Consider the following 18,089-nt stretch of genomic DNA (forward strand, 5'->3'; position numbering starts at 1 on the left):
ATTGAGCCTCATTATCCCCCTGTGAGATAGGTAAATCTTATCCTGGTTTTACAAATGGAGAAACTGAGGCACAGAGAGGCATGCAGCCACATTTTCACCATGGGGAGCTGCAGGGTGCTCTACACCTCTGAAAGTCAGGCTCAGGTTGTCTAAAGTTGGGCACCCAGAAGTTGACGCACCCAAGATCAGTGGCCACTTATTAAAAATGTGGTCTAAGTGACTTTCCCATAATCATGGGGACAGATCCATGAATAGAACCCGGTTTGGTTACTCCCATTCTTGTACTTTAGCCACAAGACCTTCCTTGCCCTCACTCAAATTGAGCTGCTGCAGGAGGAAACATTCCTAGAAGTTCCCAAGCTGCCTAGAGTTTGTCTACACTGCACACTAAACCCGGGACGGTGGGAACCAGGCTTGTGAACTGGGTGTTTCCAAGCCTGTGCTTGAGTGTCCACACTGTATTGTAAATCTGGATTTGCAGTTGCTGGACCTGGGTCTCACAGCTGTGCTAACACATCCATACTGCACTTGGCAGATTCGGGTCTATGGCTTGACTTGCATCCACACTGCAGAATGTCAGAACTTGGACCTGCGTCCCCCTGGGGCTCTGGCCCACCTCCCTAGCAGTATCTAGATTTTAGGATCATAGAATCATAGAATATCAGGGTTGGAAGGGACCTCAGGAGGTCATCTAGTCCAACCCCCTGCTCAAAGCAGGACCAATCCCCAATCAAATCATCCCAGCCAAGGCTTTGTCAAGCCTGACCTTAAAAATTTCCAAGGAAGGAGATTCTACCACCTCCCTAGGTAACGCATTCCAGTGTTTCACCACCCTCCTAGTGAAAAAGTTTTTCCTAATATCCAACCTAAACCTCCCCCACTGCAACTTGAGACCATTACTCCTTGTCCTGTCCTCTTCTACCACTGAGAATAGTCTAGAACCATCCTCTCTGGAACCACCTCTCAGGTAGTTGAAAGCAGCTATCAAATCCCCCCTCATTCTTCTCTTCTGCAGACTAAACAATCCCAGTTCCCTCAGCCTCTCCTCATAAGTCATGTGTTTCAGACCCCTAATCATTTTTGTTGCCCTTCGCTGGACTCTCTCCAATTTATCCACATCCTTCTTGTAGTGTGGGGCCCAAAACTGGACACAGTACTCCAGATGAGGCCTCACCAATGTCGAATAGAGGGGAACGATCACGTCCCTCGATCTGCTCGCTATGCCCCTACTTATACATCCCAAAATGCCATTGGCCTTCTTGGCAACAAGGGCACACTGCTGACTCATATCCAGCTTCTCGTCCACTGTCACCCCTAGGTCCTTTTCCGCAGAACTGCTGCCTAGCCATTCGGTCCCTAGTCTGTAGCTGTGCATTGGGTTCTTCCGTCCTAAGTGCAGGACCCTGCACTTATCCTTATTGAACCTCATCACCTGATCCAGATGCAAACATTCCTGTGGGAAGTTTGCAGCAAGGCAGAACTGCTGTCAGAGTTTGGCTGGCTGGCTGGCTGCAGTTGGCATTCTCTGCTTCCCTTTATATGCTGAAATGCTGCTGCTGAACACAGAAAGAAAAACATATTTTTGGAAACGCCAGCTTTGGAACAAAGAATGGAAACAAAATCTAGTAAATCAGGCAAGATGGGTGTGTGTGGATGAGCTGAAGTCCTAGATAACATTACCTCTTAGAAAGTGAAATCATGGGAAGAACAGTCAGTACATTTTTAGCAAATGTACTGAGACAATTAGGGGAAGATTTCCAAGGCACAAATGGAAGTTAGGCACCCAGCTCCCATTGAATTTCAATGGGAGTTGATCTCCTAATTTCCCTTTATAGTTCTAAGTATCTCCCCCTTTTAGCAAATGCATAATCCAGTGATATTTCCATGCTTCTGAGACAGAAATATCAGAATGCACAGATCATTTGTGCCCAACCCTGAGGGGGAATGCTGGTAGTCAGCATGAACCCTTCACCACGCCAGGAACAAGATGTACTAGAGAAGGCAGTATCACTAAAAAGGATGAGGAGAACTCTGAGAGAACAACCCTGGTTTAAAGGACAATTTAGAGAGCCACTATAACAAAACTTGCGACACTAAACCTATCAGTAAAGTAGTGGTCTGCCAGAGGACTTGGTCCTTTGGATGAGGAAAAATATTGCCATTTCTGGGACAAATGAGGCTCTTAACCACGCAAATTCATGTCCAGCACACAAGAGTGGTTTACAGACAGAAGTAGGAGACAGTAAGGAGCTATCAGCCCTGAGATAAGCTTTAGAACAGGGATCGGTAACCTTTGGCACACAGCCTGCCAGGGTAAGCCCCCTGGCGGGCTGGGTTGGTTTGGTTTGGTTTGTTTACCTGCGTGTCCGCAGGTTCAGCTGATCGCGGCTCCCACTGGCCACGGTTCACCGCTCCAGGCCAGTGGGGGCTGTGGGAAGCAGCACGGGCCGAGGGATGTGCTGCCCGCTGCTTCCCGCAGCCCCCATTGGCCTGGAGTGGCGAACTGTGGCCAGTGGGAGCTGCGATCAGCCGAACCTATGGACGCAGCAGGTAAACAAACTGGCCCAGCCCTCCAAGGGGCTTACCCTAGTGGGCTGCGGGCCAAAGGTTGCCGATCCCTGCTTTAGAAGCTATATAGAGCAGAAAACAGAGTTTTGACCCCTCTCAAGATATTGGATATCTTGTTATTGCAGAACTAGAAGAAAAGAGAAAGAGATGCCACTGAATTACTGTATGTCAACATCTGTGCTGTGCTGTTCAAGACCCAAAGAAAATTCACAAAACTTCTCATTGAAATCTCTAGTGTCCAATAAAAATTGGTGTTTACGTAACACAAAGCTGGCTTTGGATTATTATTCTGCCCTGTTATAGAATATGTGCATTCCTCCAGTCTGTGCTAAAAATGTCTCCATGAAGAGACTTTTCTTTGTTTCTTGTTTACAAAAGAGAACTCTGAGATGTTCCAGCAGAGTTTGACTGTAATATGGTGTGACGGGGTTGGGACTCCCCACCGCAGTGCCTCCTGCTGTTCAGTCCGGGAATTAGCTCAGTTCATGCGGAGCGCCCTCTGCCGGTGGTGTCCCGTCCGTCTCTCGCCCTCGATTGGCATCTCAACCCACGTTGCTCCCAGCTTGCGGCGTCCTCTTCAGGACACTGCCCTCCAGCAGTGCCCCCCAGTCCACACTCGCCCCCTTCTGGGGGGGTGTGGGTTAACAGCCATCTTTCCAGTTCACTCCTGCCGCAGCGGCCAACCACAACCGTTCGAGTCTAGACCCTCTGTTCAAGGGCCGGTTGCCGTCTGTCACGGCCACCCTTCCATGGCCAGGTGCTGTACAAGGAAGAAGGGGGGGGGACCCAGGCCCGCCCACTACTCTGGGTCCCGACCCAGGGACCCTCTAGTGGCAGCCTCCCTGCTCTCCTTCTCTCCCCTTGTCTAACTGTCCCTGGGCCACTTCCCCTCTGGCCCTTCGCACCCTCTAGGCCCTTTCTCTCAGGGCCTGCAGTCTGGCAGGTATTGAGCCAGAGCCCTTCTGTGCTCCCCCAAGGCTGCCCAGCACTGCTCTGTCCAAGGTGCCTGTCTCCTGCTCAGGAGACAGACCTTCCCCCATGAAGGTCTAGGACAGACTGCCTGCTCCCTTCCTGGGCAGCCTTTATATAGGGCCTAGCCTAGCCCTGATTGGCTGGCTGTAATACTGACCCTGATTGGCTCCCAGTAGGCCTTTTCCTGATTGGCTGCCCTTCTGTGCAGCCGCTCTGGCCTACTCTAGCCCTATCTCTCATAGGGGTGGGGCAGGCGCCCCACCACATATGGCTGCTGCTAATGAGCGGAGAAGAAAGCTACAGCCTAGAGCCTAAACTAAAGATGAGCCTGAACTAAAACCTCAGATCTAAACATCCCCAAACTTTTTAGGATGTTTGGTCTCAGATCTCAAATATGCTGCTTGCTCTGAACTTAGATTCAAATTAAAATCACCAGAGTTCCATGCAGTACAGCAAGAGATGTTGTCAGCAGTACCAAAGAAAGAACTGACATCATCTAGTGCGTACTTTGTCCATGGATGTTAATATCCTATTGTCTTTAGATGTCTTGGGATAGTTTTCAGATATGAATCTTGAAAAATTCCAAATATTGGCCCTTGCAACCTTCTCACTGCCCCCTACACCAAGCCTCTTCCATAGTGTGGGCATGGGGCTGGTATATGCCACTCTGTTGGATCCTATCTGAAGCCCAGATTCAGAACAGCACCTTAGCACATGTTTACACCTCATTGCCTGTGCTTAATAACTGTCATGAATAGAGATGCTTTACTGAATCAGGGCCTGACACTAGAGGAACTCTCCATATGTCCAGTTTCCTGGTGGTGCATTGACCAGACAAAACTATTTGAAACTTCTGGGTGGGCCTTCATCTCCAGTAGCATTCTGTAACTTCCCTGTTGTTTCTACTGGTGATGTTCTAGGTCTATCCAGGACATAGTCCATTAAGTGGGTTATTAACCAGGCTTTGTAGTAAAGCTGGCTAAGAAATGCAGATTTGTTTTACAAAACTGTTTCCTCAAAATTTCAGATTTCCAGAAAATGTCCACAACTTTCTAAACTGGTCAAAAAACAGCAAAAAAAAAAAAAGGTTTGTACAAATTTGCAATGAATTTTTTTGAAAAATTGAAAAACATTTGACCAGCCCTTCTCTGCACACAGTAGGTAATAATCAATTTTTGAACAATAATCAGCTTTATTTTAAGCACATAAATGGATTTCTAGGAATCATAGTTACAAGGTAAGGGGAGGAGGGAAATGTCAAGGACAGTGGATAAAATAGAAGATTGACAAAGAGAGGTGTGGGTGTGGAAACGTAAAAAAAGAATAGAAGTTGAGATCAAAGATGATGGAGTGGAGGAGAAAAGAGAAAACAGGCAACAAACAGAAATGGGAGATGAAGGACAACATTTTCAAAAATGTCTAAGTCCCATTTTCAGTAGTGACTCAGGAGCGTACATCTCACTGACAGTCAATGGGATTTAGGCTCTTCAGTCACTTATGTGCTTTTAAAACTTTTGCCCAAAGATTGTCTAGATTTGGTTAGTCCTGCCTCAGCACAGGGAGCTGGACTTGAATTTTGGAGGTCCCTTCCAGCTTTACATTTCTATAATTTCTATAATCTCTTCAGAAATAACAGCACTTATGAGCCTCTGGCAAGAAGCATTAACTATTGGGAAAACAATTTTCATGCGTCTGGAAGCAACAGGAGCAATAGGAAAGGCCTGAAATATCTGACATCAAGTAGGAGAATAATTATAAATTGAAACTTAACAAAAAGAGGAAGAGGAGGAGATGTGTGTCCTATTAATGTGCTGCCAGGTTTCATCTATTTTAAAACAAATTTCTAGGAGAGGTCTCTCAGAGTATTCCAACATTCAGCAGGTGCTGTTGATCTCTTTTCTTCCACTCCTCTCTCCCCTTCCCATGTCAGTTAAAGTGAAGGGCCAGACACAGCTTCTGGAAATCTTCAGGTTCCCCAGTAGGCCCTGGATAATCCAAGATGTTGGGTTGGAGAATGAGGAAGCTGGATGTATGTTGCATTGAACAGAGTATAATCAAGTGGGTCTCCTTTTGAAAATTTCCCTAGCAGTGTGAGGGGTTGAAATTGACTAAGCAAAGAACACAGCTTGTGAAGATGAGTTAGCTCCAGTGCCATAGGGGAAGATCCAGGAGGCAATGTATCTCCCTGAGCTCCTAGGGGCCATGCCTTAGAAGGCTGTAGTACTCTGCTGGGTAGGAAGGAAGGAAAGGCCCATCTAGGGCTGGTTGAAATTTTCCCATTGACAACAGTTTTTCAATGGAAAGTTGGGTTTTTCACAAAAAGTTTCTGCCTTCCACAGAATATTTTGAATTTCTATCAAAAAATCAAGCTCTTGAAAATGGATGCATTTTGAATGATAACCATAATATTTTGATTTGGAAATACTGCCACTGTGCCTTGTAGGAGTTGTAGTTTGGTTGCTTCATGTGCCCATTCTCCTCTATGGGTTGGGCTCCCTAGCTGGAGGTACATTCCTTATGGTCACAGACTCCCATGATGCACTACCTCCCATGTCCAAGAGAGGAGATTGTGGTGCATCATGGGAGTTGTAGTCCAACCAGGGGAGCCCACCCTGTAGAGGAGAATGGGAACATGAGGCACCGCAGCAGGAATTCCAAGTCAAAATATTTTGGTTTTCAAATTTCCACTGAAAAATGGAAGGGGAGAAAAAAAGCCAACATTTTCTAACCAGCTCTAAGCCCATGGTCCCCATCTTCTCACTGCCCCTCCTTTCTCTTCTTTGTAGAGGTTAGTTCCAATGGGGGCACTAGCCCGAAGCTGTCTTTGTGCTAGGGATAGTGCAAGGACTCCAGCTTGAGGTTGGTCCTAAATAATGCCATGGGGAAGGAATACCCTTTTCATCCCCAGTGTCCCTGTGCACCAACCCAAGGGCCCTTCATCTCTTAGCGGTGCCCGGATGCATGCTGTTATATTCTAGGATCAATCGCATACAGAATGATAAGCTCTTTCTGGCAGGAGGTAGGGACTGGAGGAGATCACAATTTTCATTTTATTTTTTGTATTGTAAAAGTAAGTATTGTTCAGCAAGAAGAAAAAAACAGTGTAACCTGCTCTAAGGACCACCTCTAAGTGATCCATGGCCATCAACAGCGACCATTTTAAAGAATCCCCAAGATGACTAGTGCAGTTTTGTCTGAACTTCAGATAAGTAGGTGATGGATCTTTTTTCTGGGCCATTGGATGGTCTCTTAAAACAGGTTTCACCATACTCTGGTACTTGCAGTGGTCTGTAGTGTTGCCTATCATCATTTTCAGTACTTCTGTGTCTAAACAGTTCAGAATAACCAGGACCCAAGTCCTCCACACATGTACATCTTGCATTCTCCATGTGAGACGTGGACATCAGGTACAGAGTGGCATGTTAATAACAGATTATTAACTCAGTGTCATCATGTTTTTGTAGCATAGATTCATATTCATACTAACCCGGATTTGATTTTACTGCCTTCTATTCACATGCTTACCTGTACTGCACCCAAAGGATATTTGAGCAGAAGTTTCACAGTTTTACGAAGAATGCTGTGTATGTGACACCTGTGTTGTCAGAGACTGGATGCACTGTTTCTGTGATATGTCTGCCCTCTTCTGGTTTATCACCCAGGAATTAGACTGAGCTCCTGGAGCTGAGGTGTCTGTACACAATGCATGGCTGTGATATAAAGAACCTTTTGAAACAGAATCTTGGCAGTTTTCCGAGCATCAACTGCGATTAATTCCATTTTGCCATGCAAGGGCCTGCATTTGGTGCTAACAAAACCTATTTTGTTATGCAGTTCGTTGCCTCTAACTGTACATCCAATCTCTAGGGCTTCCTTACCTTACAGTTGTTGACTAATAGTAATTATGTGAATGCTATTTAATCATCTAGGAGCAGCCCTCAGAAGTGACATTTAACCAGGTTTGATGCAGCTAATAAAAGTGAATTCTACTGCAGAACCTGACCAGAAATACCTAGGGAAGAATGAAAAGATTCAGAGAGATATGACACAGAAAATCTCTTACTAAAGTGGGGATGGTCATTCAGACATGGGGAGGCCACACAACAGCCTCTGCATCACTTAACTCCATATGTTCCTTTATGGTGGTGAGAGGTGTTGGGTAGAGTAATCATTCAGGGGCACCTCTGCCTGCCATGGGCTGGTTTCTCAATAGATTGGTTCACCCTGGTGAGCTCCCACTGCTGGAATTATCCAGTGGAGCTATGGGCAAACAGCATAGTGTAGAGCAGCCTTCAGGCTGCTGTATGTTTTGCCAGGTGTAGCCAGGCTCCCAGCAGCCCTAGGATCCAGGAAAGCAAAAGTGGCTTAAAGGTACCTTTGCATACACCCATATTCCCCTGAGCTGTGCCATGGCTCTGCTAAAAGGCAGAGACTGAGAGACCCTAAATAATTGTTATCTTAGAACATTACTTTTCTGTTTAGAATGTATGTGCCTACTGTAAGTTAGTGTTTGGGGGCCTGGTGTCAAAGTGAGTCTTTGGGAGGGATTTGAGGGCCTAGCAGGAAACAATAGCAGGAGAAGGAACCAACGTGATGGGGAGGCTGGCATAGATGGGGCGGCTGGCATAGATGGGGCTTGAGGGAAGGGGATGTGATTAGGAACCAAATGCAAAACATAGTCTGGGGCAGAGATGTGCAGGGCTTCAAAGGAAAGGCCAAGAAGCATAATTTGTTACAAAGCCAGTGGAGGGAGTTATAGGAGTGATATGGTCTAATCGACCATCTTAGCAGCTGTGTTTTGGACAGACTGGAGAAAAGCAACATGGGACTGGAAGAAGCTGCAGGAGAAGATAAGGGCATGGACAAGTGTCTTAGAAGTCAGAAAGAAAGAGAAGAACTGAATTTTAACCTAACTGGACACAATAAACCAATTTTCCCTCTATTATGATTCTTGCTTGGGTTTCTGATCCTAAGAAGGGCTTAGTGCCCTCAATAGCTCTCAAAAGTAAATGTGAGTGACGGGTGTTCAGTATCTCCAAGGGTGTTCAGCACCTTGCACGATCGGGCCATAAAATGAGATGGATTGAGGCAGGGAACTCTAAGGAGCAAGTTGTTTGGAGTAGCCTTTGCTGAGCACTGCCACAGACCTTCAGCAAAGGGGGTTTTGAAAGACCATCCACACATACAGCCCACTGGCTGGTTCTCTCTTCCCTCTTCTGCTCCAGAACAGTGAGCAAAGGGTCTCTGCTCAGGGCGCTTGAAAGGCTTCAGCTTTGCATAGACAGAGAAACTCATTTGTCCCTCCAACCAATGTCAGTGCAATATATTCACAAAATATTGCAAATTGCTTTCAATCTCTTCTGAAGAACGCTGTTAAGGCAGACAACTGTCTCTGTCCTAACAAAGCAAAATTTCTTACTGCCTCCCTATCAGAAATACCACCTCCGTGAAGTGACTGAGCTGTTGTTCCCTCTTGCCTTTGTGTAAATTACCTCTCGGTTGGGTAATATCCTCATTATATCCAATGTGAAACTGTATTCCCTCTCATACCATATAGAAACACATCCAACTCTCCTCGCCAGCAACTGAATACCCATGTATGAAAGGAGGTTGGCCTCAGTCCAGTTCTCAGCATCACATATGCTGGCAGCAAAATCTTTCCAACATCAGACTGCAGGAAAAAAAGACAAATTGTTTGATCCTTCAATTTCAATGTCATCCTAGACAAAAGAAGCTCCTGCAGCCTTTACTTTCTTATCAAGTGGTGGGGTGACGGGGATAAGCTGATCCGATGAGGTAAAGAAGAATTTCCTCCCAGACTGTGCAGGTGTTTCACAGGGTGGGCTTAGTAACCGTGGCAGACGCTGAACTATCTAGTTAAGGCGACGGTCTGAAGGAATGTTGGACTTACTGGATTGTTTCTGTCTTCCAGTATGGCAATTTTAATGGGCCAAGCTCCATTCTTCATTGCTTGTGCTTGGCTCCCAATGGGAGCCCCCCCAACACACATCCAAGAGCAGAATTTGGCCTTAAGTTCCTCTGTGAAAGCTATTTATTACTCAGCAGCCCAGGATCATAGACTTCCATCTCTGACAAAGGCTCCCTTTTATCTACCCTCTCTGCTGCTTGTTCCTGCCTGGTTTATTGTTAAAATCTGCAGGCTTCAGAGATCATATCCAGTATCCACATCCCTCAAAGGCCAGCATGTGTGTGGGAGTCTGAGCTACCCTGTTCTAATGACTTTCTCCTTTCCACTCCACGTCCTTGGTGAAAACTTATCGTTTGGGAACCATGAATCTGAACTAGCAGAGAGTTACCCTCCTGTCGTCTTTTCAGCTTAGCAATTTTTTGGCCTTTCAACTGTGTCTGTTGATTTTGTGAACTACTGACTTTGTCAACACCAACCATATGTCTGGACTGCCCCCAAAATGAAAACTACTGACAGTACTACAAATACAAAGTTCCACACTGTGTAAAATAGAATGATTTGTTTGGTTTTTGCTTTCTCTTATATTCTACTCTCTATATAGAATTTTATGGTGCGTTCATCAGTGTAGTATCTGAATGCCTTCCAGCAATGCATTAAGCCATGTGACTATGCATCTGTTATGTGTTGTTTGTTCTCTCAACCTCTCCCGGAGGGAGAAACGGGTGCAATGGAGTGTCTTGTTTTGGTAGCGTATGGGTTTATATATATACACACCTGTTACTCTGTGTTTATGTAAGAGAAGGCAAGGTCAAAAAAATGCACCTGGCACTTGGTGTAGAAAGTGGTGAGGTTTGCGGAGGTCCTTATTTCCCTGGGGAGTTCATTCCGCAGTCTCAGAACACCCCCGGAGAAATCTGTGTCTCCTGCACAGACAAGCTTTACTCTTATTGTTGCAAGCTCCATGGTGCCAAAGGAATGAAGTTGCCGATCATGGTTTTTATCCCAGAGCTTTAGACAATCTTTTAGAGACCTTGGGCCCAGGAAGACATGGAGAGCTTTGACATTGAGGACCAAGACCTTGAACTTAATTCAGTATTCTATGGGAGGCTAGTATAGAGAGCAGAAGCCAGGTTTGATGTGCTCACAGTAGCCTGCGTTGCTAAGGAGGCGCTCTGCAGCATTCTGAACTGGTTGGAGTCTCCTAAGTGCTGACTGCTTCATGCCCAGGTGTATCACATTGCTGCAGTCCAGCCGAGAGGTGGCGAAGGCAGGAATAACTGAGGCCAGGTCTTCGTCCGCCAGGATGAGATGGAGTTTCCAACTGTAAGATCGCTTTCCTATAAATCTGCGTTCCCAGGAAAGATCAGAAACTCCAAAATCAGGCACATAAGCACCTGTGTGATTTGTTTTCATATATACATCCCATGTCATTTATTTGAGGAGCTGTGTGACTTACCTGTGTGACCTATATCACCCACAAGCTGTTCTTAGTCACACCAGCCTGGCCTACACAACTCCACACGTCAGCACTCTTTTGCTCCTAACTCTGTTCCCTATCCCTTTTCGTCCCCCGCCCTGCTCCACTTTTCTTAAATGGTATACAATGTGTAAATCTGTTGCACAGCCAGGTAGTGTAACTTAGGCCCTGTCTACACTACAGCTTTTACCCGAGTTTGTAGTCAGAGACACGACAGTATCATGATGTAGTTTGTGTCTGCAGTACCATATGGTTAATACTCTGTTAATAACTTGTGGCAGCTGACAATGCTTTGCCCAGGTCAGTGTCCTAAGGTGGTTACAGTCTTCCTGTAACCAATTTATCACAACATGTTTTGCAGTATAAATGGGACCTCCTAAATGCCTGTGTAACCAGGTTGGCCAGCCCTCCTCCTTTTCAGTTCTCTGTGTGGAAGGACCTCCCAGAGTGCAATGCTCCACATGCTGCTGGTGCCCTGCTTTGCATGTCCTCCAAACACTCTGTCCCCTGGTGGGGGACATGGGGATAGCTGCCCAGATTTCCCCATGTGGCACTGATACAAACAACCTTCGACAGCAAGGTAGATGTGGATACTTAATCTTGGTTGACACATGGGAGTGCTGCAAAAAACAAACAAACAAAACCTGCTCTGTGGATGCAGCTCAGCCTTGTGTGTTGTAATTGGGTCAGACGCGTGTCATGAACCAGTTACAAAATCATGGTTGTACCAGTAGCATAGGCAGGGCACCCAGTCGCTTTCCTCTTTAAATCTGGTCTTAAACCTTCCTTTTCTCTTAGGCGTCTGATTCACACTCTTTGTAAAGTGCTTTGCTAAGCTCTGTATAAAAAATACTAAATACAAATATGCTGCTAGTGTATAATGACGTCCTTGTCACCAATTTCTTTAAGCAAAACAGCAGGTGTTTTTCCCGTCTCTTGAGCTGTATTCCCAGACTCCCTGCTCAGGTTTTCAGTGAAAAACACATTTCACCCTTTTTGACAATCTGAGTTGCTTGGTACCACTGCAATCTACTTCTGAGTGTTTCTCTTAGCATTAAGTCTGAAGAAACAGGAGACACGTTCTGTCCTTGGGTGCTTGTGTGCAGTTTCCTTCGAAGTCATGGGGAGGTGCATTCGCACATCTGAGGGCACAATTTGTATTTTTCTTATACTAACTGATACTTTAGAACAGTTGTTCCAATATCTTTGCCACCTCACCTAACATTTTATGTAAGTTAAGGAATGAGTGACTATTTCCAGAGCTCAGTAAAATCTGCTTAGGAATTAAAGCTTCACTTTCTGTTCTATGCACTGTGCAGATATTTTAAATATAGAATTTAAACAACTTACATTTTTAATGTTATGTTTATTTTATATCTACCTGGCTATTTCTGTGGCCTCCATCACTGTAGTATCTGAGCTCCTCACAATCTTTAATGCATTTATTCTTGCAACACCCCTGTGAAGCAAGGAAGTACAGTTATCCCCATTTTACAGATAGGAACTGAGGCCCAGAGGGATTAAGGGCCATAGTCTCTGCTTATGTTAATTGACATAGTAGTCCATTAACTTCAGTGAAGCTGCCCCCTTTTTCACCAGCAGAAATCTGACATTTTCAGAAGCATATAGTCCCATTTTCAAAACTGATTTAGCCACTTAGGAGCCAAAGTCCCATTGACTTTCAGTGACATTTAGGCTCCTAAAGGCCGAAGGACCAGATCTTTAAAGTATTTAGGTGCCTATAGTTGTCTAGTGGGATTTTCCAAAGCACTTAACTCCCACTGAAACCGGTGGGTGTTAGTCACCTAGGCACTTTTGAAAATCCCACTAGGCACCTATTTGCATCTTTAAGCACCTAAAAACCTTTGAAAATGGGACTTAAACTCTTAAGGCACTTAGACATTTTTGAAAATTTACCTGTAAATTACTTGCCCAAGATCACACAGGAAACTTGTGGCAGAGCCAAGAACTGAACCCAGCTGCGAGACTCAGATTAGTGGCTGCATCATTAGACAATCCTTCCTTGTTTACAGAAGCTAGAATAACACCAATAGGGTACATACCAGTGAAAAGGATACAAAATTATATCAGAGACATAACTAGAATTAAATTAAGAGATTATATTACAAGATATAAAACAGCTATCAACATACAAAGCAGGGTCTGTTTTGGAGCATTCGCATTCGCACATTGCAGATATGTTTATTTAGTAACATTTGTTCTCCTAAAAAAAGAAAATAAACCATTTTAAAAAGCCAGCTTAGTCATTTTACAGTAAAAATGAATTTTAATAATGAAATTAAAACCATATTTCTGTAGAACTCTGCTTATCTGAAGGGAGCAGTTGATATGGAATTTATCTGGATAAAAAAAGGCTTCTGGTAGAGGAGTTTTTCATTTAAGTGATGCATATTGGGAGGGAGCAACAACAAAAATGTGGATGATGGGGGATTGGATAAGAAGAATTGATAATTGTAAATCAAAATTTTTGATAGAGCTTTTGGTGACCACAATTTGGCCACCTTAGAATTGCGCACTATTCAGGGAACTCTCGGGAATGATTTGAGCTTGTACCTGTTAACCCACAAGCTTATACTTGTATTTATTTCTTTTGTTTAGAATGAAGTGATAAGTCAGCAACTTTCTGTCATTTTCACTCATTGCTATGGACCTTATCCTATTCCAAAGCTTGTTGAAATCAAACGAAAGCAGACCTCTCGTTTAGGTAAGTCACAGGTGAGGTGCAGATCACAATGTTCACAGAGTGCTGTCCTAGGATTTGGAGAGATCAAAAGAAAGGAAAGAGGCAAACGTTAATGAAAATGATTGAAATAAAGTAAGTCTTTGGGTTTCTAAGCATTGCTGCAAGAACTCTGGCAGCAGAAATGTGATTTCAGTTTGAATGCTCTGGAGCCACTGTATTCTTCTATATACTAGGCAGTCGTCTTGGCCAGAAGACAGAGCACACCAAACTATAAAATGCAGAATTGGAAAAACTGGTCTGGGGCCCAATCCTGCATTTCTTACTCGCCTAAAATTTCCAATGAAATCTATAGGTGTCTTTGGATGCCCAGGATTGGACCTGTAGTTTTGCAAGTTACTTTTGGGTCTGATTCCTTTACACTCAGGCCACACAGCCAGAGTGGTGTAAAAGGGCCTTAGTGTACATGAGACTCAGGGCCTCTTGTGTCTGCTTAAGTACAGATGTCACTAGGTGCAGAGGGAGAACAGGACTAGGGAGCAGTTCAAAGTTCAGCCAAAGTCTCGAAAGAACTGCATGTGATGGATGGCTGTTATCTTATATGAGATAAAAATGACTTTCAGAGTTTTTGAATTGACTCTGTACAGATTCTGTTAGAATATCAACATATCTTCCACCTCGGACTATTCAAACCAGCTTCACAGGCTTTTCTCATTTAAAAACATGTCCCCTTAAGCCATTGTCTTTTCTCACAAAAACAGGAAAATGCTTTCTATACATTTCACCTGTTCCCAACTAAAGTTTTTCTTTTCCTTTTGTGATTCCAGATCCCCATTTTCTTAACAATAAAGAGATGTCAGATGTTACATTTCTGGTGGAAGGAAGACCATTTTATGCACATCGAGTGTTACTATTTACTGCATCCCCAAGGTAAACGTACAGGTGTATTTTTTTTAATAAATGCAAATAATTTGATCTTTTCTGCTATTGAGATTTGTTGGCACTAATGATTCAGGTAATGGGCTTCAGTCTTTGGGTTTGTTTAGAGAGTATTTTTTTGATAGCATGGTTCTGATTGGTTTGTAGGACATTTAACAAATGACGGGCTCTAGGCCCCAATCTTGTAATGCGCTCCATGCTTGCAAACGCTTGCACCTGTGCAGAAGTCAATGGGGCTCCCTTTGAACACAGGAATCCACTTGCATGAAGCTCGTTGCAGGATCAGGGCCCTAGTAATGAAAGATTCACACTCCTTTTATGCTCCGTTTTCATATACATTGAATGGCCAAACCCTCCTTTGCACGTTTCCTGTATGCATTTTATTTATAGAAGTGTCCATTACACAACCCATTGGGAGAGTTTACAGTTTTTAAAATGGAATTAAATGTACAGAAACATACCAGGCAGCTTCCAGTGACAGCATTCATTGTCAATCCCCTACTCCAAAGACTGGAACCTGGAACAACAGCTCTAAACCAGCTTCAAGCAGGGTTTCCTTCATCTCCGAGTCACAGGCCTAGTCTATACACAAACTTGCATCAGTTTAACTAAAGATATGTATTAGCTAACCCAGTGCAAATTTTGTGTGTAGGCACTCTTATTTTGGTTTGAATGGCTTATTTCCATTTAACAGGCGTTTGTAAATATACAGGTGCAATCTAATCAATATAGCCAGTTTTAAACAGATATAAATGCATCCATACAGCAGTTTGCACCAGTTTAACTAAACTGGGTTTTAAACCTACTTTAGTTAAATTGATGCAACTAGGCCACACTCCAGCAGATATTTGTCTTAACGGATAAGCTGAGCTTGCACCATATCCAGGTGGTCTAGTAAACTACCATGAACAGGGAATTCCAGAGTCAATGTTTCTGGCAATGCCCTGCCTACTTTCACCTGTGTTCAAATCTTGAGATTGTCAACAGAAGCACCTCACTTGTTGGGATGGTGAATATGAAGGGAAGGTTGCTTCTTAGATAGTCAAGACCCAGACCCACTTGCCTTACATTGAAAGGAATCCCATCAACATGAGCTGCTTGGTGAACAAGTGAGTAAGTCGGGAAATAAGAGAAATTAACCAAAAAACCCCCACCAACTCTTAAGAATGAAAGCGGGAAGAGAAGTAGCCAGCAAGATCACCCAAATAGCATAACTGCCCAATCCCGCAGCCACTGTGTAGTCAGAGTTCCCACTGAAATCAATGGGAGCTTTGCCTGAGTGAGAACTGCAGAGCAGGGATCTCTCCATGAATGACAAATGTGAAATACTTCCTGAAAAATTAGTTGTCTAGAAAGTAAAATAAGCAAGTAAATAAAGACTAGTTCTTGTGACAATTGTGGAATGTCTGCAGATAGAGAAAACAAGCGCTTGCAGTGTGATGTGTATAATGGCACCTTTCAATACTGCTGTCTTTATGAAGTATCACTCTTCTGTGAACATGGAAATTCTGTAATTACCCCCAGAACTGATTAGTGTTGATCTATGTTAAGGATGTAACAACTAGGAATGCCATTTGTTCATTAACCCTTAGGATGCTGGGCATTCCAGAGGCACCTACAGTAGATGGTATAGTGGTGGACACATTCGAAATACATCGACAAAAACACATGTTTTAAACTTTCAGGAATACCCCATTTTTTTAAGGCTTGGGGCAACCTGTGGATGGAGGGAGGATCTCTGGGCAAGGGAGGAAGTTCCAGGTTGAAATTCCTGGATGGAGCCATTCCCATCATATGTGCCCCACTTCTGGAAATCTCCCCTTCTTCCACAGCCTGTATAGGTGGCTTGCCTTGCCAGATCCCTCCCCTTGCTTAACACATGAGAAAAACTGACATGGAGCCTGTAGCAGTTCTATGCTGAAAGGCTGTCTAGCAGGGAGTTAAGTCATGTGGCTATCAGGAGACTCAGCGCCCACTTGCAGAGGATTGGGGTTCTTGCATGGAAATTGGGAGAATAAGGAAGAGCTAAGTGGGAGAAGGTCTCTTTTGAGAAAAGGGAAGGAGGTTCTATGGGTTAACTTTTGGAAAATGTTGGGGATGAAATTCTGGTCCTGTTGAAGACAATAGTAAAACTCCCATTGGCTTCAGTGAGGCAGGATTTCATCGCTACTATCTATGATGAATCCAGCCCATTGTCTTAACCATGCATTGGGTGGAAGGTTTGGGTTACAACTTCAGAGAGTGGGAAAATCTCTTTCTTGTCATCATACTTTCTAACTCTTGAGAGAAAAATAGTGGCACTTGAAGTCCAAACTTGCAAGTATCCCTTGGAGAGCAGGAAGGAGCTGGGGCAAGGCACTCCTCACCCTCCCCCCAAAAATATTGAATTATTAACCTAGGAAATTATTTCCTGCTATCTAGAAAACACACCTTTAAATGTAGATACCTATAAACAAGTGTAAGGAACCTGGTACCCTTACCTGGAGCTGGATTTACAAAGAAAATATAATTGAGAGGGTACCTGTGTATATCACCCTTCTCAGACAAAATTTTGTAGACTGCCGTTTCATGATTCTCAGCTTTCTTTTGTTTTATGTGGTAGGAGATAATTATTTGGCTGTCAACGCCTAATTAAAATACTACATTTACACACACACATACAAGCTGTACCAGCCCTAATATGGCAATGAAAAAAGAAATTGCATTGTCTGCCATGGATTAGCACTGAGAAGGAAGATAGGCACATAAGAGAATGCTCTGAGTCATGAAATAAAATGTCAAGAGTTAAAAGGCTATCCTGAATATTGTGAGATGCCTCAAAGGCAAAAAACATAGCAAACAAGAGGTACTGGTTTGAATACAGCCAGTGCTGGTTGTGAATGAAAGCATTTCCTATCTGTTGGCTGCTTGTGAACTGAGTGGTGGTCTCAGACTAGTTTCAAGTGGAGATATGTCCCTGATAACAAAAAGCACCAGCACAAGCTGCCAGACTTAGCAGAGGTGCATTGAAAAGGCAGTCCTTCGAAAACAAAGGTATGACATATTTGGAAGACTGCACATTTGCTGTCCTTGCTTAGCTGTCCTGTGCATGAAGATGTGCATTCAAGCCCTGATTCAGGAAAGCATTTAGACCTTTGCTTAAGTCTGTCCCCCGGCTAGGCCAATGCTTATGTGCTGTCCTGAGTAGAAATGGTTTCTCGAATCAGGGCCGAAAAGAGGTCTTCAGTGTCTAAAGTTGTCAATTACAGTCTAGTAATTTAAACATTTTTAAAAGCTAAAATCCTAGATTTATAGGTAAATATCTACATATCTGTATAAATATCACATACAATTACAATTAACTTAAATTAATTCTACTCTGCTTTTATGTCCAAATCTATGGTTGAAATGAGAATTTTAACATTCTGAGAACAGCGATCTATCCAGTTCTTTCTCTCCCCTTCCCCAAACTATTGTTTTAAATCTGCATTAAAGTATTAAACTTCTTTATGTAGAATCTTCAA

At 43.8% G+C, this 18,089-nt stretch overlaps 2 protein-coding genes across 5 annotated transcripts in view; both read left to right on the forward strand.

Moving 5' to 3' along the window:
• Positions 1-18,089, forward strand: part of CRY1 (cryptochrome circadian regulator 1) — a 510,254-nt gene that overhangs the window by 405,699 nt on the left and 86,466 nt on the right. The gene's annotated exons all lie outside the window — the stretch shown is intronic.
• Positions 1-18,089, forward strand: part of ABTB3 (ankyrin repeat and BTB domain containing 3) — a 278,201-nt gene that overhangs the window by 240,138 nt on the left and 19,974 nt on the right. For all 4 annotated transcript variants that reach the window (XM_074941145.1, XM_074941153.1, XM_074941167.1 and 1 more), the window contains 2 exons: positions 13,566-13,671; positions 14,475-14,577. In XM_074941145.1, coding sequence (XP_074797246.1) covers positions 13,566-13,671; positions 14,475-14,577 — 209 coding nt within the window. The remainder of the gene's footprint in view (positions 1-13,565; positions 13,672-14,474; positions 14,578-18,089) is intronic.

The sequence above is a fragment of the Natator depressus genome, chromosome 1 (assembly GCF_965152275.1).
Source record: "Natator depressus isolate rNatDep1 chromosome 1, rNatDep2.hap1, whole genome shotgun sequence".
Taxonomy (NCBI): Eukaryota; Metazoa; Chordata; order Testudines; family Cheloniidae; genus Natator; species Natator depressus.